Source organism: Pyrgilauda ruficollis, unplaced genomic scaffold (genome assembly GCF_017590135.1).
Source record: "Pyrgilauda ruficollis isolate IOZ18807 unplaced genomic scaffold, ASM1759013v1 scaffold23, whole genome shotgun sequence".
Lineage (NCBI taxonomy): Eukaryota > Metazoa > Chordata > Aves > Passeriformes > Passeridae > Pyrgilauda > Pyrgilauda ruficollis.
Window position 1 is genome coordinate 12,963,879 of NW_024522539.1, and position 23,459 is coordinate 12,987,337.

At 42.6% G+C, this 23,459-nt stretch overlaps 1 protein-coding gene across 2 annotated transcripts in view; it reads left to right on the forward strand.

The window, feature by feature from the left end:
* LOC121354270 (myocardial zonula adherens protein) overlaps positions 1-22,336 on the forward strand; it is a 62,050-nt gene extending 39,714 nt beyond the window's left edge. Inside the window, exons 13-15 of one of the 2 annotated variants that reach the window (XM_041468720.1) lie at positions 7,375-8,070; positions 8,705-8,927; positions 9,692-22,336. In XM_041468720.1, the coding sequence (XP_041324654.1) occupies positions 7,375-8,070; positions 8,705-8,927; positions 9,692-9,829 (1,057 nt within the window). In that variant the 3' untranslated portion in view covers positions 9,830-22,336. Of the gene's footprint in view, positions 1-1,160; positions 3,787-7,374; positions 8,071-8,704; positions 8,928-9,691 lie in introns of those variants that run through there. The other variant, XM_041468719.1, reaches the window with a different exon arrangement.
* Positions 22,337-23,459: the final 1,123 nt, after the last annotated feature.

Genomic DNA, 23,459 nt, shown 5'->3' on the forward strand with positions numbered 1-23,459 from the left:
GCAGCTGGCAGCGCTGCAGACACGGGACAGCTCTGCCCAAGGCTGCTCAGCGCCGGCTTCGGGCACACTTCACCTCTGTGCCTGGAGGTGTGACCACTGGGAGAGCGGGGACACCGACAGGGAGGGCAGCAGCAGTTCTGGAGATCTCCTGGCCCGAGGTGGAGGATTGCCAGGTAAACAGGGCTGTGACATCTCCGGAATGCTGATGCTGCTCCGTGGTGCCAGGGGCTCAGCAGCCTGGCTTTGGGAAGCCCAGGTGTGGTGCCAGGGGCTCTGCAGCCTGGCTTTGGAAAGCTTGGCATAGTGCCTCCCCTTCTCCCCTGCTTTCCCTGCCCTGAGCCTGCAGCAGGGCACCTGGGAGCAGGGCTCTGCACTTGCACTTCAGTATTCCCCACAAGGCCCCACAGGGAAGGGCAAAACAGGAAACAAGCCAGGAAAATAGGGATGACCGCTTCACATTACTTTTATTACCAATAAGTAAACTTGTTCATTGTAACCACTCTGCAAATTGAATTGTTTAGTTTAAAGGAATGTAAATTAGCATATGAAATCAGCAAGCAAACTAAAATTTCCTTCATAATTTAAAAATACACTCATTTTGGAGTTCGGCCTAGAGCATATTTAATGGTATGTGTTTTGGAACCTTAAATACACTGTTTTTTCACTCAGGTTGTCAACAGAAACCTATCTTTGTTGCCCTCTCTCGGGCCCCTCCATATGTAAGCACAGCCCTTACTTATCTGATATTTTTCCTCTTTTTGAGATTTATCTCTATGAAGGAATGCACCTCTGTGCAGTTTAGATTTCATGGAATTACACTTAATGATTAATTGTGTTCTTAAATGCAATAGTGCTATCTTTTTTTGTAGCAGGACTCTTAATTCTAATAACTTTATTTCTGGGCATTCCACTGTGAGCACCAGCAAATGCTGGCCTGTAAACATATCAGTATCTGCCACGGTTTTTATCAAATACTCTTTGTGGCATTATAGAAAAGAAATATGGAACATACCAAATGCACTGATAAGTTTAATTTTAGCCTGTAATATCAACACAAGGCTGCAAGTTCATTGCCATGGCATTACAGACCCATGTACATACATACAGCTGTGCGATACTCTGACCTTAACACTGTGAGCTTTCTCTTGTCTCCTGAACAGCACAAGCTCTGAGAACAGACCTCCTGAGAGTCCGAGGCCGGTGAGGACGTACACCCCATTCAAGAGAGTGCTGGAATTTAGCACAAGGAGCAGTACATCCTGAGAGCTCAGCTCATCCAGCTTCCTAAATACGAGCAGAACTTTGCGCCTTTGCAGCTTGGTTAGATAAGTTTTTATCAGTTTAGAGGAGAGCAGCAGCATGGAGTCTTGCTAAATTTATCCTGAAAGCAGCTCTTTGGTAACTTTATTCCTGAAGTTGCTACTGATGTTAACTGTGAGGGAGTAGGAAAGCAGCAGGCTGAGGGAAGCAGCAGTCAGGCAGTACTGCTTCTTTAGAAGCTGTCTAGCGCAATGCGTCATTTCAAATGCCTGTAAGGACTTGTATAGCTGTACAGTTGGGTTTTTTTTTCTTCACTTGTGTTGTAATTCTGTTTGAGTAATGAAGCTCTAATATATTGTGTTGTCAGTACTACTGGAGCAGTACCTGAAGCTGTGCTGGCAGAGGGAACTTGTGTGGAAGCTCTGAATCTGCCCAGACTGAGGGTGGCTCACACCTGTCCCAGAGACCTGGGGCAGTTGAGGGCTCTCTTCACCTGGAGCAGCTCTTTTGTACTCTTTGTCTGGGAGGGAGAGATGAACTGGGCTGTTTAAAACAGTTCTCTCAACACATGGCAAATGAATATTGTGTTTGCTACTCAAAACAGTAAGGGATAGAGCAGATTATAATGGAATTTGCTTTATTGGACTGAGGCACTGGTTTGCACTTCCTAGTCATGGGACAGAGTGGCCATGGGTGACACATTCAGTAGCAATTGTGTAGGAAAATCCCTGACAGTTTATTTATTTACTTTTCCATTCAAGGAAGGAGTTTTCATTAAACAAAAGTTTGCCTACTGCAACCTGCAGCAGTCCTTGCAATTCCAACAGCAACAGCAATCCTGAATCAGGATTTGAGGTTTTGAGTACTATTTTTTTTTTTTTTATCCAAACCACTTAAAACCTTATCTTTGGCTTCAAAGTAGCAGCAGGAGTGACTGTATCTAGTACTGAGCTAATTTAAATATATATATAGGGTATTATCTACATCTTCTTTTGATCTTCCACTCTTAGTGAATTTAAAATGAAGTAGGAATATATTATTTTAATTATGTTAACATGAATGAAGGACCTTTTTTTTTTCCTAATTACAGTACCTGCAACAGAAAACAAACAACTTAGGTTCTGTATGATCAATATTGTTCTTGCATGCAGTATCAATCCCAGGAGGTGCTCACCTTGCCACAGAGCTTCAGAAAGGGATTGCTTTTATCTCCAGCCTAATGCAATTCAGTCCTGCCTATTCAAATCAAGCACACTTACTAAAGTTGTATTTAAAATAATAATGTTGATGTCATATTGAATGCACAAGATGAGTAATAACTGATTTCAGGGATGAGCTTTGTACCTGTGCAATCTTATCTCCATCTAGTGGCTGATAACAGCAAATATTTGGACAGTATCTGTTTTTGAAGAGAAAGACACTAAAACTAATCCCAACAGGTATATTAATGTCCATTAGGGATGCAACTTTAGGTCTTAGAGAATGCATTTTAGCATTTCTGTGCCCAAACTCTGTAATTCAGGACTTGAATTCTGAATCATGGTTTGTGAAAATTACTTTCAAACTCAAGATGATTGGATGAAGGTGGTAGTTTTAGATAAAAGGAAATGCATGTTGTTGTAACAAACATTAACTGACAAGTTTAAAGAAGTGAAAATCCTTTACCCCTCTGATTTTGGCCAGAAGTCAGAAAACAACCTGATGACTGTGAGGTGCTCAGTGAATGGTAGTAGAGGGCAGGGTAAGTATCAAAGTGCTGTTTTGACACAGACTCAAAGGAAGTTCATTCTACTTTTAATATACTCCTGAGGATCTCCTGAAAATGCTGCAAGGTATTTTTAACTCTGAGACTTGCAACATTACGATAATCTGCTCAAGACTTTACGAGGAATGCAGCAAGGCCTTAAGTTTTTACTGTAAAGGTGTTCTGTGTAAATTTTGTCTTGACTGTTTGATGAAATACAGTATTTTTTTCTAAACCAAAAAAGAACTGAAGTCAAAGCTGTATTTTAAGAGCATTTTGACATGCAGTGAGCTGGATGACTATCAATTGATGGGACTACTGATCTAAATTTGGTAACTGTGAAGAACAGGAGAGGAACTGTGTTTATATCATTGTGTTACATGAAAACGTAGAGCTTTCCACTCAAATGAGCAGTAATGTAAATTAGCATAGATAATAACAAACCTGACTGAAAAGACTGTAACATTTCTGTACAAATTTTCTCAATTTGAGACTGAGTTAATTAGTACTATCACATTAGAAACTAGTAAAATTTCTGCAAACAGCAATAAAAGCCATATAGGAAGGTCCCAGAAAGTACACTAAATGCAAGTCAATTGTATGACTACATTTGTACCATGATAAGTATTCTTTTGTGATTTATTCCAGATACTCTGGAAAGTATTTTGGGATACACTTTTCATATATGCTGTACAAATAATGTATTACATTGTACGCTTTTAATACATCCGGTATGTAGGACATGAAAAGGATAAATTGCAATAAACACTGTATTTAAACTTGTTGTTCTGTTGTGTCAACATGAAACATGAACATGAGTCTTTTAGAAATAAACCTACCTTAAAATGTTGCAGACTTACTGTTCACAACCTTGTTTGTTCCAAACATGTGGGAATGGAAAGCGGCTCCTGCGGAGCCTCGATGTTCTCCTCGGTGTTTCCTTTGGCACACGGGCTCTTGAGAACAGGAAGGCACTCCCTGGCTAAAGACTCTCAAAGCCAAGTCACAAAAGTAGATGAACTCTTTCATGAAATAAAAAAACTATTGACTTGCACAGGATAAACAAAAACTGGGCAGCACAGCTCTTGGAAAAAAGCCCAACAGCTTCAGATAATCCAGATAACATCTGAATCCATCTGGGATGATGCTCTCCAGGCCTCAGCAGGATGAGACTGGGATGGTTGTGGCCCATCTTTATTTACAGTTTATATCCACCTCCTGATAATGGAGATTTATTTTGAAGACTTTAAAAATAAAGCAATCTACGTGCCAACTAAAGAAGAGGTTGTGCAAACACAGTAATCACAGTGTCACAGGTTTGTAATGCTCACAGGAAGAATGGCAAGTTTTTAACTCAAATAATGCTTTCCTATTTATGTGTATTCAGCTCAGATTGCCAAGAAGCCCTGATAAAATCTTGTTGGAATGGGCAGTGCTTGGTGCTGAACCTACAGCATGGGATTCTGGCAGCTGGATACAGATGCTTTTCAGAGAGCTTGAAATATTTTACATCTAAAAACTTCTGCATATGGACAGATGAGAAGTAAGTTCTCTGTGCATGAAGTCTATAATTCTGCAGAGGAAATCCCTGCTCCACAGAATGGAGATGTACATGCTGAGAGCTTCATTCCACTTACATTTTACTTCATTCTTGTTCAGCCCCTGGGGCTATCTGCATATGTAGAAGAAGAAAAGTGCATGAGAGACCTGAGTTAAGGCCCTTCCAGCCCTGCCTCAAGCACAACATTGAAGGAGCACAAGAAAAGGACACAGGAGCCATTTACAGCTCAAGGTATGTGAATGTTTTCAAAAGAAAAAGGGACTTGGTGATTTAAAGAGAAAATACAAAGTGAACATCTGTGAGGTTACAATATTCTGTAAAGGCACGTGGTATGTAGGCAATGCAATGATCTGATGGTTGCTTCCCAGTATGTTTATAGGTAGAAAGACATATAGATTTGCTTTTAAAGTGTTTGGGGCTTTTTTTTGAGAAATAAGGTTAAAAGGAAGAGTTGTTTTTTTTTTTAAGGAAATTAAATTTTACAAAGGAATTTTAAGGAAATTTTTATTTTAAGGAAAATCAAATTATTACAAAGGTGCATCATGCTGATAAGAAACGAGTTTTTTTTTCCTAAATGTAATAAAATTTATTCAATTAAATTCCAAATACTCATACCATTTTTTCTTGTTATTTTGGGGGTGATTTATGTGTAGCTTGTTTCTTCTTCTCCTCCTCCTCAATATTCCTGAGCAGAGAAACTGTAAAGGCAGTTCCCACTGCCCACCCCCCCCTGAAAAAATCCCTAGTTTCTTTTGTCCTTTTCCAAATGAAAAGAAGCAGCATTTTATAAAGTTGAAGAAAGTAGAAAACAACAACTTTTCTTGTAGAAATAATACTAAATTACTAAATCTGTATTTCCTTCTTCAAGTTTGTACCAAAGTTGATGCTGTCTCGTTGCATAGTATCTAGATACTGCCCACCTTGTTCACAACCAAGAACGTATTTCTTCCAGCACCTTCCAAATTTCAGCTACTTCTTCATCATTCTGGACTGTGGGTTACCTGTAAACAGAAAATGTTATTCCAAAATTTAACACTCATGAACTGTAAAGATGAACAATATTCCTTCCCAGTGAACTTGGACAAATACAGACTTAGTGAACAGTATTCCAAGTGAGGTACAGAACGATCAGGTAAGATTCCCAGAAGCCATGTTATTAACACTTTATTCTCTTCATTTTTTGCTCCACTTTTTTCTGTGTTTATGCAGTTTAGCACATAAATTGAATCCACTGTGAATTGCTTTTCTGTACATGTCATAGAGCAGCTGAACATTTTGCGAGAGCAGTGTTCTAATGCGATTGTTCCTTCTAGATTCTCAGTTCCCTGCTGCCAGGAGCGGTTTCCGTGCCGTGTCCCCCTCTTTCCTATTGCAGGATCAGGTGTCCCCCCCTCTTTCCTATTGCAGGATGAAGTGTTCCTTCTGCAAGACGCAGAAATGTGACATGGATGCGTGACTTAAACCTGTGTAACAGAGGCAGCAATTCAAGGAACTTGTGTCCTGTAACTGCGGGGGATCTCCCGCTGAGAAAAGCCCAGGGATTTCCCTGAACCTTAGGCAAAACTCCCCCAGGGAGTGCGGAACAGACAAAAGATGTCGAAAAATTGAGATAGAATATCACACTGGTCTCCGGGGAGGGGGAAAAGTCAGAGTCTGCTGCAGTGCTGACCCCAAAAATTCCTAAAAGGTGTCGAATTGCTCTCCAACTGAAACGCACAGGCTTTCAGCGCCGCTCCGCGCGTGCCACACGTGCCGTGCAGGGCACAAGCCGCAGTTTTCCCAGCTCTGGGTGCAGTTGTGGTGGGATGAAGGCGGGTCCCCAGCGCGGGGAGAGCGGCCCGCCGCGCCGTCCTTCGCGTTCCGAGCAAGTCGGGCCCTGCCGCCGCGCCGTCACTTCCGGCAAGATGGCGGCCCGCGGGGCTGAGGCGGGGGCCCATGGCGGCGGCTCCGGGGCTGCGCGGGCGGGCGCTGCCCGAGCTCCGCGAGATGCTGAGGCGGCAGGAGCGGCTGCTGGCCGACCGGTGAGGGCAGCCGGAGCGCGGGCGCCGAGTAGCGCGCCGGGCTTCCCGCCGACTTCGCCCGTCCCCTTGCAGGCGGCAGAGGACGAAGCGCCCGCTGCCGTTCAGCGCCTGCGGGGCCGGGAGGGCGCGGGTAGCCCCGGGCTGCAGCGGCTGGGGATGCGGGCAGCGCTCAGGCTGTACATATCCGTGTGGCTCTGCTGCCCGCGGGCACAGGGATGGACTCCTGTCCTGTGAGGAGAGGCTGAGAATTGGGATTGTTCAGCCTGGAAAGGGGAAGGCTTTGCGGTAACCCAATTGCGGCCTTCCAGAACCGGAGGGGAGCTTACAGGAACGATGGGCAAAACGATTTGCAGGAGTATGTCGTGACGGACGAGGGAGGGAAGGGGTTCAAATGAAAGAGAGCAGGTTTAGATTAGACACAGGAGGAAGAAGTGATTCCCGGTGAGGCGCTGGGACAGGAGCCGTGCCTGCCCCGTCCCTGCAGGTGTTCAGGGCTGTGCGGGGCCCTGAGCAGCCGGGCCTGGTGGAAGTGTCCCTGCCCGTGGCACGGGGTGTTCTCAGGTCCCTTCCCACCCAACCCATTTCATGGCTCCTGTGTTGCACTGACAGCACGTAGGTAGTGCTGTGCTCTGAGTGCTTTGCATCTTGCCTTGTTTCAGAAGTTTAGTTTGTAAATAAGCTGATGTTGCAGTGTGAAAACTGCCCCATTAGCTATTCTAACAAAACTTCTGTATCTCAGGTTGAAATAGGATTGTTTATAGTAATTTTTGTTTATTTGTTTGTTTTAGGAAGTTCATTGCTAGGCTTCCAGATAAGGGTAAGAAGATCTCTGATTTTGTTGAAAAGCTGAAGCTTGCCATTTTCCAAGAAGAAGAAGTAGCCAGGACAGCTGAGCTGTTATCTGCTGTCAGGTTGGAGTTTCAGGCAAAACAAGAGGAGATTAATACAAGCAAACAGGAAGCTGTCCTAACTGAGGACACAGTGGACAGTGCAGATTCCTCAGTCATTAATGAAAACTCTAACATTAAGGACATTTCTGACACTTCTGCTGAAAGGCAGGAGGCAGAATGTGTTGAAGAAGATGCCACAAATCCAGCTTTGGAAAATCACAGTATTCAGAGGAAAAATCATAAAGCAAAGACTGTTGCAAAGGATCTGAATCATTTTTGTGAAGATGTCTCCAAGTCAGCCTCAAGCAATCACCTGAACAATGATCAGCAAGTGTCCCAGAGCAGTACTGAGGGTGGGACAGAAAGTACAGCTGCTTTGGACAATAGTAAAGAAGCCTTGGTTGATGCCTTTCAAAGAGTTACAATTGCAGATGGGGAAAGCAGTGAAAAAATATTGGAAAAAGAGCAGGATGTGGCAAAACACAAGGGCAATGTATTTGGAAGGCAGCATCCCAAGACACCACATTATATTGAGGTTCTAGAGGCCAGAGCCAAGAATCCAGTCATAAAAAAACCCAAATTTAAAACAAATGCGTGAGTACTGATCTTTTGTATGTGCATAAAATTGAAAATAGTACAGAACAAGCATAATGGCTTTATTTTCTAGTGATGATTAAAGAGATTTAAAGTCTCATGACACTCAAGGTTCATATGTTGGCTCTGTAGCTTTAAATGCCACAGATCTCAGTACTGAGCAGTGGTTCCTTTCTACCCATCTGAAACAACTGTCATGAATCTTCACAGAATTTCAGAACTTAAGGTGCAAAACTACTAAACAGTTGGTAGAACTTTTGGATCAGTTCTAGAACATGTAGAACTATAATAGCTGGAAGTGTTTTGCTTTTTCTGCACTTTTAGGAAAATTACAGTCTACGTTGTCTGTTCTGGTAGCAGTAACAGTTTGTACCTTGTGTGACTGCCACAGCATTGCTGCTTCAGTCTGCTAATAAATCAGCTAACCAGTTTGGTTCATTGTCAGGAGTAACTTTTCTGTCTCTCTGCAGAGAAGTAGTTCTGTTTTCTCTGAGTGCTGTTTACTTCTTATTTGTCTGTGTTTTCATAGCACTTCAGATTTATTTTCAGCTCTTAAAAGTAGGTTTTGAAACTGAAGTTGTTCAGCCTTGTGATGCAGATTTGGATCACAACACAGGTGTTTTATGTCTTCTAGACTATCAGGAGAGCAGAGTGGGTCATCTCATGGTTCCTCATCCAGTCGATCTCCCGGGGGATTTGGCTCTCCAGTTCCTCCAGAAGAGAGAAGACTCAGAGATAAGAAACATTTGGATGACATCACAGCAGCTCGACTGCCACCACTTCACCACTCCCCTGCCAAGCTGTTATCCATAGAGGAATCCATAGCAATTCAGATACAGCAAAAAGAAGCTTATGAGGTATGAATGTGCAATTTGCTCTGAAAATTCTATAACCAGGATCACTCCCAAAACAGAAAAGATAAAGGGATCTTTTCATAAAGGTGAATTGAGATGGGCAGACTTTGAGGAAAGGCACTTTGTCTTGTATTTGGTTCTTTTCATGATATAATTAAAGAAGGCAGGAAAGCTCTCTGAAAGTGTTAGTCTTACATGAAACAAAATCTTTGTGTGTTAATATGCTGACCTGATTGCACTCACTTCACCTCTGACTAGAAACTTAAATGTACACCTTCCCTATTAGTGATGAGAGCTTTTGTCCCTTGCATAAATGAAGGCCTAGCAGTATTTGTTATTCTTGAAATATGCAAGTGTCTGCATTTGCCTTTATTTATGCTGTGTCTGAAGAATCCAGGTTCTGAGGTTCTAAATTCTGTTATAATGGATTTTGACTTTGCAGGCAGTGTCAGGCTAATGTTTAAATTAGACACTATTGTAGGAGTGTTCTTTTAAAACTGACATTACTATATCACAGGTGGGGGCTGCCACTTGGAGAACTTCAACTCTTATTAAAAAAGTCAAATATTAATAGCAGAGTTATGTATAAGTGTGAAAAGAAAATTTCTTTGCTAGTTGCTAAAACTTTTAATTAAGCCCACTTTGGAATTACTACTACTACTACGATTATTAATATTATTATTAAGTGTATATTTTAGTACATTAGTTTATTCATGAGAATGACAAATGAACACTTTCTAACCTGTGTCCTTTTTTTTCTGACATAGGAAATGCAAGCCAAGCTTGCAGCACAGAAGCTTGCAGAGAGACTGAATATAAAAATGCTCAGGTTTGAACCAGAGGGGGAGGCCTCAATGCAGTACAGAGAAGTGAGAGATGAAGATTATTTTTCAGCAGAAGACTGAATGCATGAAGTCTGTGGATGAGCTGTGTAACTGATCTTTATGCAGTATTTCTAAAAACCCAAACCTGAATATTGAGAATGCTTCGTCTAGTCAGTTTTTTCTTAAAATTTTCACATGACAGCTCCAGGAAGGGTTCAGTGCAGAGTTGCAGGCTAGGATGGGTCAGCTATAAGAGCAAGTTTCTTCTGTGCAGAAATGTGATTGCAAAGGGCTTTGGCACAAAACATGTCCATAAAGAAAGCTGGGGTGTCTGTGAACTGCTGACATGTATGAAAGCTCTTGTCTTCTATAAATGTGGGCTACTTCTTTTACCTATTTATTATTACCTTTCATGGTATGGTGAAAATACCTGCCCAGAGAGTTACAGTAAGTGTCTGATCTTTGGGCTGGAACCACACGAGAACTTATTTCTCTGCCTGCACCTTAAAATAACACTTGCTGCCCTTAAGTTGTAAACAGCTAAGAATTTAAAGTTATTTTGTAACTCAAATTCTGTTTGGGCTTTAAGGGACTCTGCTGTTTGGTTTTTGTTTATTATGGCAAAGCACATCAAGAGATCAAGTTCATCTGAAGACTTTACTATTCTTATTAAAGATTTTTATGTTTTTCTGTATTTTTGTACACTGCTTTTATACTTTGGATGTACTATTTTTTCATAGTCCAATACTGTAAATTAAGAGATCCACCCTGGTTTTCTTGGAGGAAGTGTTGTGTGCATTTTTAAGTTTTGGCTGTTACTTGAAGACAAAAAACAACCTTTCTTACATGACCATGAATATGAAAATACGAATTTTGAAAGATAAGGAACACACCTGACAACTGCTTCATAATGGTATTTTCACTGTGGGCTAGGATTTTCTGAGCCTAGTTTGAGTTCAGTTCTTAAAAAAAAAAAACCTCAGAGATTCCTTGTATAGCCTGGCAATGCCTGTTTTCCAGGATGCTGCCACAGCTGTGTGTGCAGGGCTGTCCCTGTTCTGCAGGAATGATATCTTTGGAAACCAAGGCTGCTCCAGCTGCAAGTCATTTAAAAAGCTGCACGGGATGAAAATGTGGGAGGAAGGTCTCAGCCACTTCTTGAGTGCAGGCAGCCCTTCCCTAGCAGGCAGTAACTCTCTCCCAAGTGCTCCAAGCCCTCCTGGGCAGTCCCTGTGGCACAGTCTGTACCCTGGCACTGCAGTTGGACAGGTGGAACTGCTGCTAAGCTACTTGTGATATTTTTTGACTAGGTCATCTCTTGCTCCTTCCTGAACCCTTTCCTCTTGCAGCCTTCTGGTTCTCATTGTTCATTGGCTTCTCATCAGCTGCTCTTCCCTTTTTCTCATTAGGCTTACTTGCTGTCACTAAACCCAATCCATATTCTGCCTCCCTGCACCACCCATTCCTTTTCCAATGACATGCTGCTGTGTGTGTCTGTGTGTGACTCCTGCCATGTGTCATGCATCCTCCTGCCATTGCTATCTTACCTTGCTTTCTGGAACTCTATCTGAATACCAGCTGTGCACCTCCTACATGCCTCAGTCCCTTGAATACCTCACAGAGACCTCAATATCTTTGTAGTTTTGCCGTGACTGCTCTCCTGAGGCTTTCCTTATTTCCTGATTTGGTTTTAGACTGTGCAGATGTTTGTCATTTCCAGGCCTTCTCACCTTTCTACCTTCTTTTCATACTTGGGTTTTTTTCCTTCCTCTCTTGTCTATGCTCCTTCATCCTCCCAGCTTCTCACCATCACTTGCCTTTGTCAGCACAATCCTTTGGCTTGTTTTCAGCCATTCACATTCATCCCTCAGCATCCCTGTTGATGACCCAGTGGATCTCAGTTGTATCTATTTCTGTTCAGCACGTGGCTCTGACTCACAGGTCAGATGAGTGATCTCTTGTGGGTGCAGCTCATCTCTCAGATCAGTGCTTTCCATGCTGCCACCTGCTTGTCCAGCTGCATCTTGTCATCAGCCCTCCCATTATTGCAGTCTGTACTGCTCAAGGACAAGGAGTCTAGGAATTGTGTTTGCTTTCCCTTTGCTGTTTCATGAAACAAATTACCACTTCCATGCTGTTTGCATCTTTTCCCCTGGTTGGCATCCTTGCCCTTATCCTGTACTGGCTGTGCTGTCACACCTCTGTGAGATGCTGTGTGTGTTTTCTCTCTGCTGACTTTTCTGTGTTGTTGGAATTCACACAAAGCTATGCAGTTAGGGAGTTGTTTTCTAGAGTACTGAAATTTACCTCTACCTAGGCTTCTGCTGAGCACACACTTCTGCTAACTAAACCAACTCTTTTTTTTTTTTTTTTTTTTTTTTTTTTTTGTACTATTAACACATACTTTTGCTCTCTAAACTTTAAATCAGAGGCAGTTTTCTTGACCTTTATTTTGATAGCATTCAGCATGTTGGGCTTTTGCCAAAATGATCCCTGCATGGGCAAACTTCACCCTTCAGGGGAGGTAGGGTGGGGTGGAATTCACTGTGGTAACAGGTGAAGTTCATTATGTGTTCGTTGAACAATCAGCAGCTGTTCAGTGCAGTTTTGGGGAGTTCTTGTGTGAATACCAAACCAAGCTAAAGGTATGAATTTTAAGTTATTATTTTAAAGTTTGCAAAACCTAAAAGCTTTCTTGGGGGCTGTTGCTTCTGAGCAGAGGTATGCACTTTGAATTAAGATTCTGTGAATGATAAGAAAGCAAAATCAGGTTTAAAGAGTCCTGTGTTGAGGACGTGCAATCTTGAAGTCTGTGAGAGGTTAGAGCACAAGAGGATCGTGAAAGGATTTGCTGGATAATGAAAGGATGAATCATTAGATTGAGTATGGTATTGCTGTCGTGTATTTCATTGTTTCCCAGTTCTAGATCATGTCAAAATGTATATTGAGAGCTGAGGTGTAGTAGTGCATTTTATTTAAACGGTATGCTCTGTCTCAGCCCTCCAAAATGTATGGTATATCCCAAGCCCGTGGTCCTGCCCTGAACCATCGTGTATCTGTCATCCCATTGGCCCAAGTCTGATTCCGCACCCATTTTCATTCTCCCTCTTAAACCGTGCAAGCAAGACCTGTCGCTCTCTTAGCCTTTCTCCCCTCTTAGCCCCTTTTTCTCCCCTCTTCTCCCTCCCCTAGGCCTTTTCCCTCTTCCCCTCCCTCCCCCTTTCCCCTTCCTCCCCTTCAGTAACCACCGTGCTCCCAGGGATGTGATCCCCAATAAACCCTCATCAATCAGCACCCTCAGAAGCCGTGTGGAGTCTCCTTGCCTGCCTGCTGCTGCCAGCCAGCTCACAGCCTAGGGGAACCTCCAGGGACAGCCCGGGGTGCCCCCCCAAAATGAACCACAACACTGAGGAGCTTGTTCTCTGTTTTGAGAATGGACTGCTATATTGGAATGGGTTGTTAACACAGTAAAAATAAGAATGGATAATATATTTTTGAAGTTGTTCATGTGAATAATGTTTTGTTTTGACCATGTAAAATTTAGAAGAGAATTGGAACTCTTGTGCTTCAGTGCTTTACGAGGAAAAGGAAACTAGGAAAGCATTGCTATGTAGGAAAAGAAAACTAGGGGTCCAAATGGATGAGGAAAGACCTGAGAGACCTAAAGCTGGCCAGTCTTGCAGGTCTGAGAGATGGCACAGAGACACAGCTTAAATGTGGCCTGTGGTCAGAGAGCTGCAGCATGTGAGGCAGGGATGTGTGCAGCGCCAGCTGCAGGCCCTTGGTTTCTGCATTGCTGGGGTACCTGATTCCCAAACTGCTCAGAAGAAAAGCCCTGTAGATTTTCTGTGCAGCAGCTTTAACCTTTCTGAGGGAGCGAACATGTAATCTGGCTTGCCTGCTATGGTGATATCATCTAGACGATTTAGCCACCTAAAATTTTATGCTAGGTATTTAGAAAATAACATTTGAAGAAAAACCTAAATACTGCTGGACTTTAATTATTTTTGGCAGACTTTGAGAATGAGGGTAGAAAGTACACAGTTGTTTTTCCTGTTTTTTAGAGTTCTTTTGATAGTGTTCTGGCTTGTGGACTACTTCTAAGGGCCACATAATCAAAAAAAGTCAGTGACAGTGAGCTGTGAGCCTCCTGTGTGGAGGAAACGGGGCTGGTAAATTGAGAGAACTTGGAAACTGTGGCTCAGTGCTGTGGAATTTCTGAACCTGCCGCAGGGACACAGTATCAGGAGTCAGGGAGAACAATACCCAGACATTACTGCCTGATGAATCAAAAGGTGAGTGGGAAGCCACAGCAAGAGCTGCTCACGGTCCCTGAGCAGACCCGGGCAGCAGTCTGGGGGTTTCTGTGTGGATCTCCAGGCGCACCACAAGCTGGCAGCCTTCAGCAGCCTCCCGGCAGCCGGCCCTGAGCAGCGCGGAGCAGCGCGCTCCCTGCTGTGGGTGTGCCTGTGGCTGCAGCTCTGCTCCTCTGCAGCTCCACTGCAGAGCCAGCTCGGCACCCAGGAGCCTGCAGGTCATGAGCCACGCTGGGCTTTGCCAGTGAAAATTATCTGTAGTAGGACCCAGTTCTGGCATGGTTTGGGTGGTGTCTGGCTCATCCTCTGCCTTTGGCAAGTTAGTGCCTGCAAGGCGTGTGCTTGGGCACGGGGAATTGCAGCTGGCCTTTTATTGCAAATGCAAATGAATGGCTTTAAGAGGACAAGCGGAGGGAGTGCTGAGTTGGAACAAGCTGTGTCCTATCCTGTGGACTCTACTGTAGGAAAAGGCAGCTTTTCTCAGTTTTCCCAGCCCTGCTTCTTTTTCAGAGCAGGATAAGAAGCATATTTTCTCCAAAGTATGTTGTAAGGACAAATTTTTCAGGGTGTATGTGTTGCACTTTGTAGTCCTGTTCCAGGGAGGTGCTAACTGATCCTTAGTTTCCCTTAGTTTGTGGTTTACAGGTTTTTTTGCAAATTCACTGCTTTTAGGTGATATGTGTGGAGATCACCATTGAGATTTCGTGGTCTCCTAATGTTTGGGTTTAGGTTGTGAACTCCCACGTTCTGGAAGGGAAAGGAAGTAGAAAAGACAGCTGCGTGAATACATTTGTTTTGTTGTGGTATTGTTTGTTTTTAAGTCAGCTAATGATTGTGTTTGGTTCTCATTCTCTGCAGTGCTATGTCACTGCTGCCACTGTGGTGGGCAAATGTTAACTGACTGCAGCCCACACATTTTCCAATCACATTGACTTTTCATGGGGCATGGATGCACATTTGACTCCTTTGTAAATCCATACTGTAATTATTATTATTATTATTAATGCAAAGTTTTAGAGACATTTAATAATCTCTTGTTTAAAGCAGCTGTTCTGATCACTTGGCTATTAAGTTTTCACTAAATTGCCCTTTGATTTAGTGAAGCATGAAAGCTTCACTGTAATACTCAGCTGAAGTCAAAGCTTGATTCCTCCAGGAACATTTATATGCAAGTGCTCTGTTGAACTGGGATATTGGCTGTGTGTTTTGTTTAATCTCTGTGTGCAAGGCAATTTGTGAATAAGAGTTGTGAACCAGTTACTGGATGTGAGGAGACACAAATGAACCCAGTGAAATGCATGTGGGAAGCAAATTGATTTTCAACTTGCTAGAATCATTGAACTAAGCATTTCACTTCTAATCACCTAATATGAGTGAATGTGTCCTGCAGCAGTAAGCTTCAGAGCAGTTTCTTGACAGGAAAATTTGTAGGAATTTGTATTGACACCCTCATTGCTTTTCTTTCAGGTTTATATTGGAGACCATAATTGTGTCATGCATGAATTGGCAGATCTCCACTGAAATCTTGAGGGATATAAGTGGAGCCATAATGCTTAATGAACATATTCCTATTTCCTCCCTCTCTCCACACAGCTGGTATTAATGTACTTGCTTATTAGATCAAGACAGTGATATAATGTGGCAAGTGGTTGCAGTCCAAGGTTTGCTGAGGCTCTGAAGCTGAGTACTTGATAGGAAATATTCTTTACACACTTCTAAATAGAAATTTCATTTGTAAAATTTTTGTACTTTTTTTTTTCCCTGAAAAAAATGTTTTCTCAATTGTTACTTGATGAGAGTAACATACACATTAAATTTACTCAGAGAGTAGTCAGACAGTGGTGGGAGTACTGCAGCTCTGGCTTAACAGCAGAAGATCTCCTGCACTAATTTCTGAATTGAAGCTGTCATCTGCCCTGCCTGACCTGTGCTGCCCTGGGCCCAAATACTGTGACAAACCTTGTACTGCAGGATCACAGCTGAGTCTGGAGGTGCAATGACACCATCTCTAGGGGATCTTGGTGAGGGAGACTCTGCAAGGCTGAATGCTCAGCTGTTAGGGCTTTACCTGGTAGGTGGATACACCTTCCCAAACTGACACTGTAAGGAGAGTAAATTACACAGTCAATGAGATTTACATTACCAAGTCATTTAAGCAGTTTTCCATTGCAGTTGCCAGGTGCCTGTCAATGAGAACTAAAATTCCTCACCAAGAGAGGAACCTGGTATTGGTACCTGGGTACTAACTTGAAAACATGAAACAGCATTGGCACTCTTTCCTTCAGCCATCTTATAACACTACTGCCACTTATATTAAATTAACATTGATTTTATTCTGTATTCTTACAAATCTCTAAAATTTATTCTTCCAGAATTTGCCTACAATGAAATAAACCTCCTGATTTTGGGTAACAGATAATATATATAAACATAAGCTGGGTTATCTGGCCATTATTTGTATTTGAATGTATGAAACCTTCAGGGACTGTGTGATAAGCTCTTTCTGTTACCACTGTTACGAGTGGTCTGTGTTGTCTCCTGGTTACTATAAAAGTCTTGATGTAATTCTGGTTTCCAGAGTTACAATCCATCAGTTCCATTTGTAATTATGTGGGAAATTATTTTGTCATTGGCTTTCTCCCTGCATCTTCCTTATGGGGGAGAAAAAAACCAAATCCAAGCCACACAGATTCATAAAGCCTTTCTTATATGTAATAATATTTTCTTTACTGACCCAGGTTATTTCATATTGATTAGAAGTTCCTAAGCCTTGGTTTCATGTGTCTTCCTCAGAACTGCTTTAAGTTGGCATTGTACTGATTATAGGACTGCTTGAATGATAGCTGATGATAAATATTATCCGTGCACAGACATTGGGCATCATCATGTGTCATGTCTGCAGACCAGTTTTTTGCCTGCACGGCAGATTTTTGTGGCTGTGAGCCAGGAATTTTAATGAAAGAAAACATCAAAGATGCAGAAGAAATGAGAATATTAGTCAAGGAAGATACACAGTGATGCTCTCTGATAACCCCTGGTAATTGACATTAGAACTATGTGGGAGCAACTTAAATAAACATCTGGACACTGAGTTTAGACATTTCCAGTGACAAAACCCAGACAGATCTTCTGGACTTGCAATAATAAATATTTCAGCGCAGTCCACATGAATCAACTTAGAATTCTGTTTTCAATTATTCTAGTTTTATAAATATATCATAGTTAATTATTCAGGGATACAGTTTCTTTTGAAGATTAAGGAATTTGATGGTTGCTTCATTCACATAAAGTTCCATTTTTTATTTGTACCAAACTTACTTCTGTTTGTACAAAAACAATAATGCAAGCTTGCCAGAAGCCATTAAAGTAGAATGCAACTGAACTTTTCCTGGAGTGGAAGGGCCTTTTCTGAAATTCCTGGCAGTGCACTTTACTTCATTCCAGCTATAGTAACCACTTAAATTATGCTGAAAAGAAAATAATAAAAAATCATTTTTAAAAGTTATTCTCAATATTTAGAAGAGACTTTATTTTTTTACTTTTGGTAATGTGATAGTGCTAAGAATGTGGTATCCCTTACAAACAGTGAAGAGATGTTTATATCTACCAAAGTATTTTAAAAAGATAATAATGGAGCTACTAGACTGAATGGAATACTGGTTACAGTCCAGGTCTGATCCTGGTAGTACAACTGTGAGGAGTCAATGGCTAGCAAAAACATGCTTAATTTTTGTATTATCTCTGTATTCTTTAGAGAAGCCTCTACTGTGGGCTCTAATTGCAAAACCACTTATTTCAGGAGGAATGAATCATGTCTCTGAGGTCGAAGAGTTATTTCCACATTATATTAAAATTACTATATTCATGCTTTTAAAATAATAATAATTATTATTATTATTTTGAGATTATATGTACCTTTGTTACTGGGGGCCCTGGACAAAATGAGGAATTCTTCTGAAATGTACTCAGTATTTAGTAATCTTCAATTTCCACTTTCAGTTTAATTTATGCTTCCCCACAGCCCAGCCTGTCAACATCAGCACGTTTCTGCAGTTCCCTGCCCTGGCTGTCACTAGCAAGAGCACAAGTGTAAGCTGGCTGCCAGCGTTATTGAGCCACTGGCCGAGTTGTACTATACCACTGGGTTAAGAAAGTTTTAGGGGACTACTGTGTTAGTCTGACCTTTCAGAGGCAGGAGAGGCAGACACGAGTTGAGTACAATTCAGAAAGTCTCTCTTGTGCTGGCTGACAAAGTAGTTTCTGCACCAGGCTGGGCTCGTGTGGCAGTTCAGGTTAGAAGGGACCTCAGGAGAGCTCCTGGCTAGGATCCTGACAAAGCAGTCAGTTCTGAGGCCAGGTGACATTGCTCACGGCCTTAATCCAGACTGGCCTTGGCAACCTCCAAGGAAGGAGACCATACAGCTTCTCAGGATAACCTGTTCCCAAATATGACTGTCCTCCTGTGAGGCCAGGGACAAAGCCTCTCCTTGTTCAGCTTATGCCTGGCTATGTTTTTTGCTGATGTCCTTACAGGTACTGGAGGATGCTGTTCAATCCCCTTGAGGTCTCCCCTTCTGCAAGCTGAACAGGTACACTGCTGGCTCAAGCAGCTCGCTCTTTACCAAGACCTTCAAGGCCTTTTCAGCAGGGCTGCTCCACAGCTTGTCATTTCTGGGCAAACCCTAGGCAAGCATGTCAGGAAGTTGTAGGCTGACAAGTGTATTGTGTTTGGTTCTGTCACAGCTCTCTCAGATTAATAAAGAATGTGTATTGTACTTGGTTCTGTCTCAGCTCTCTCAGATTAATAAAGAATGTTTTCTGCTTTCATATTTTAAAAACAAAAAAGTAACCTAGACTCCGATCAGGGTAGCCATGCTATCCAAAACTTCACTGTTAATTAAAACAAGGCAATTTGTGCTTTGTAACCCTTTCTACATACTATAAAAGTGATGGATAAGGAAGCACAGTGAAAGCTATAAATCAGCCTTGAGTTTGATAATCTAATAAGAGCATCTCTTTGGCAGTTTCACCTCTTGCTCATTGATCTATAGCTTACTAATTAATTTTCCTTAGTTTTATCCTTGTGTTTATTAGGATACCTAATTCTTTATTGCTAAAACTATGCACCGGAAATTTGTAGTGTTATAGTTCAGACAGTGCAATTTATTCATTGTTATAGGAAAACAGAGGAGGAAGACAAATTATTTAGAAGTTTATTACTTAGAGAGGTGCACTTGAGCAAAGACAGAGAATAAAGCAGAATGGATTTTCAAGGGAAGATGTACGTTGTGAATGTTAAGCAGCTCTTGTAACAGAGGAATTATGTGTTGAATGATTCCCCCTAGGAAAGTGTTCAGTTCTCATCTGCAGGTGCTCCCAGAGCACTGACTGCAGGGAGCAGCTCTGCACTGGAGAGGTAAATGGATAATGGGATGTGGGGAGGTTGCTTTGTGTATGCTGCCCATGCCATGACTGCAGCATTCCCCTCTGTCACAGGGCAGCTGCTCTTTCCAGCTGTATTTGTGGTTAAAACCTGAGGGTATGGTTTGGATACCTTAACTCTCATGGAATTTAAGGGAAATTGCTCATCAGATCCTGAATCTGAAATACATTGATAGTTCTGATTTTCTCCTGCACTTTTGTTTTCTGATCTTGCTGAAAGGATGGGGCAGTATGGGTAAATGCTTTGCTTATCAGCTCTGCCCCATTCCAACATTACTTTTTCCCAAGGAGGAAAAATGCTGATAAAAAACAGTAATAAAATTAGTTTCAAATCATTTGTAGCAGATGAAAATTCTTTATATGCATTCTTTTTGTGCTTTGTCTAAAGGCAAAAGAGCTCAAGCTCTGTCTTGACCCTTCATTTGACTCAAACTACCACACAGTACAGAGGAAATGAAGTTTATAGGTTTGTACTTAATGGCTGTTGAGACACTTGACACATGTACATTTAAAATGTTAACTCATTTCTCTATTTCAGTGTTTTTATTTCCTAAATGATTATTAAGTTTTGTAGAGATCCAAAGATAACAAACTTCTAGGTAGTACATATATTACAAGCTGAGTTTTTTGCTCATGTGCCACATACTTATATCATATGCAGATAAATTTGAAAAATGAAAAGAAAGCAAGATGTAGAAAAAATGTTAAGTAAATAATTCATTAGATGGTAAAGTTCTCACTTTCTTTATAAATAGCACTTGGTTTAAAACAAACAAACAAACAATCAAAAAACCCCAACCAAACCCCGCAGCTGCAACCAAAGCAGCAAAGAGCATGTATTGTTATTAGGTTATCAGAATCCTCCTGCAGAAAAGAGTACAGGTCAGGTATAGTAGACAGATGTTAAGAAGAGCTCTGTTCTCTCTCTTGCAAGCAGTTCTCATGCTTATCAATTGTGTTTGGCTTTTAGAATAAAGGTAATTGGCAAAGTACCATGTCATATTTCATCCATTATGCCTGTCTTATGAAGTATCACACACTTCTTCCTAGAATAGGTGCTCCCCCTCCTCTCCAGAGATCAGACTCTGCTTTTACTTGTGGAATGGGTCTGTGGGAGGGTCACCCGAACTGCACTCTTCCTATCTTTTAAAAACAGGGAGATGAGAGATAAAGTTTCATAGGTCTGGAGAGAGCAGCAGTTTGTATTTCAGTCGGTGTCACATCTGTCTGACTCGTGTATGTGGTCCATAACTCTCTGCCACGTCTTTGGAGGGAAGTGCTCCAGAGGACTTGGTGTGCTCTTTTTTGTGCTTTAGTGTGTTAAGAAAGAATAGCTCCAAAATATTTGGAGGCTCTAGGAGTCCGTGATGTAGAGATTAGGATGAAAACCCAGCACACCTTTTCCAGATGTGTAAAGAAGGACAGTATGACACTCATTCTTAAACCTAGCCTATACTTATGTTCCCTGCTAAATTGATGTCTAAGTAAATAGCTTTACTGGTGGAGTAGAGGAGACATGAGAGTCAGGTTACACTTTATCACAGAACTTGATATGAAATCCATACTTTGTTCCCTGGACAGTGCAGTGAGATGGATATCTGTAGTAATGTAAGGGGATTTGTAGGAGTGCTATATGTCACAGGGCTGCCCTGGATCAAATAGCATTTAAATACATTGTACATGGGCTTTGATCAAGGACCACGGGGCCACGGCTAGCCCATGGAGCACCAGGAGACTCACACACAGCCTGCCACTGCAGCAGGAAATGTTTTCCCAGGTTATGGTTTTACTGTTATTAAAGCCGGAGATGTGCAGTACAGGATCACCCAACTAGTACTGACTAGTTAAACCAGGATACTGTGTGGACACACAACTTACTCCTGTTTTCTATGTAGCTGGAGCAGTCCCAGGGTGATGGCTATGCTGCCTTTATGATTCTTTGCCAGCTGTGTAAGGACAGTACTGGATCTGGCACACAGCTTGCCAGGGGAAGAGTGTTTCTCAGACCAGCTGGAACAACTGAGACTCATGTGATCAGTCTGAATCAGTGTTGCTATTGTTTCATATGTTTTGTTTGTGGTTGGACTAGGTGCTTAAACCCAGGTGGTGTCTGATTGAGGACAGTCCCAATTTGTGCATCTGTCTGAAGAGTCGATGTCCCCACTGTGATCATCCTGTTCCCCACTGCAGAGCTGTGCCATACAAGGCATTTAGTGGCTTTTGTTTTTGTGCCAATGTTTCAAGGATGCCATAGTAATTTTAAAACCTAAGGTAGAGAGAAACCATTTTTTTCCCCTCCCCACAAAACCAGCCTTGTTTGGGATTTGTTTTAGGGTTTGAAAATGGTAACTAGTGTTTTGTGTAATTAATGCCCTCCATGAGGCACCTGTGTGGCACCAGGCAGCACCCCAGAACCCTGCCTGGCTTGACAGGGCGATGGAAGCAATGGAATCTCATTAGCACCAAGCTCTGCCTGGGTTAATGAAGCCCTGCTAATGAACAATGTTGTGCTAGGTAGAGTAACCTCATGTCAGTAGACTAACTAACCATGATCAGTTTGGATATTAAGAGGGTTTGAAAATATCTTCTGATATTTTTATTGATAATACAGGTATATGCAACCTTGCCTGATCCTATTTCTGTTCCCATTGCTTGAGGAATATAGCTGGCCTGTTTGTAGCTTCTGACTAATGGCAACTCTAACACAATTTTCTGTGGATTTATGATGCTCAGCCAAGCTGATATAATCATGTAATAAAGATCTATTTTTTTCCTGATACTTTAATTAAATATCAGAGCTCCTTACAGAGCTTCAGAAGAGGGGAAGCACACGAAGTGGGAGCTGTGCCTCGCGAGTCACTCCCCAGCCCGGCCTGGTCTGCGGGGAGCAGCCCAGCTCGGGCTTGTGTTTGTGAGGGGCGGCACAGCGACAGCGACAGCGACAGTGCCGGCGGCTCCAGGCGGCCTGCCCCGGGCTGCGAGGAGCTCGGTGAGAGCTGAGCAAAAACTTAAAATGGGCCCTAGCCTGGAGGTATTGTACTCTCCCTGGCTGACAGCCTGGGCTGGAGCGCAGCCAGGGAAGGCGGAATGGGGCCCTAGGGCTCTGCAGATATGAACACAATAAATAACCCCGCGCAGCGCCCCTTGCGCGCCGCGCGGAGCCGGCAGCGCCATCCTCTGCGCGGCCTCCTGAGGGCACCGGGCAGCCGCGGCTGCTTTCTATTATTAAAAGAGGGAAATGAAAAAAAAAACCAACCCACAAAAAAACAACACCCCGCAATGTAAACATTCTTACAATTGCTGCGGAAACTGGATATAACCAGGTTATTCAAAGGGGAAAAAAATTAAGCCATCTGTACATGCCAAGTTTGCCTTCACATCTGTTAATTGTAAGGGGGTGATTTTAAAAAAGAAGTCGTGTTTTAGAGCCTGGTTCGGCAAAGGCCGTGAATGTGTCCCCTCGAAAAGAAGGTTAAATGTGCCCGTGTGCCATGAAGACGTTTCCATGCCGGTGGCCGTGGAAAGACACCGTGTTTCCCTGGGCTGTGCCGCGGGAGCAGCGCCGGCCGGGGCTCCGCGGCCCGGGGCTCCGCGGCCCGGGGCTCCGCGGCCCGGGGCTCCGCGGCCCGGCGCTCCGCGGCCCGGCGCTGAGGGCGGCCCGGCGCCCCGGTATTGTCAGCGCTGTGTTGCTATTATTCTGTCAGCAGTGCACGGTAAGAACAAATGAGCCCTGTTTCAAAAAAAATTAAAGGACAGAAAATGCCAGTGTTGTTGCTACTATTACATTTTAGGAATGTATTGTCTTACTGCAACATTATTGCGTTACTCTTACATCATCCACAACGTGACATTTCTGAGTTCAGTACAGTCATTTTAACATCAAATAGCAAATCTTTTACCTCACAAAATCTTCAGTTGAGTTTAGCTTGGAGACATGTTTAAACTTAAAATAA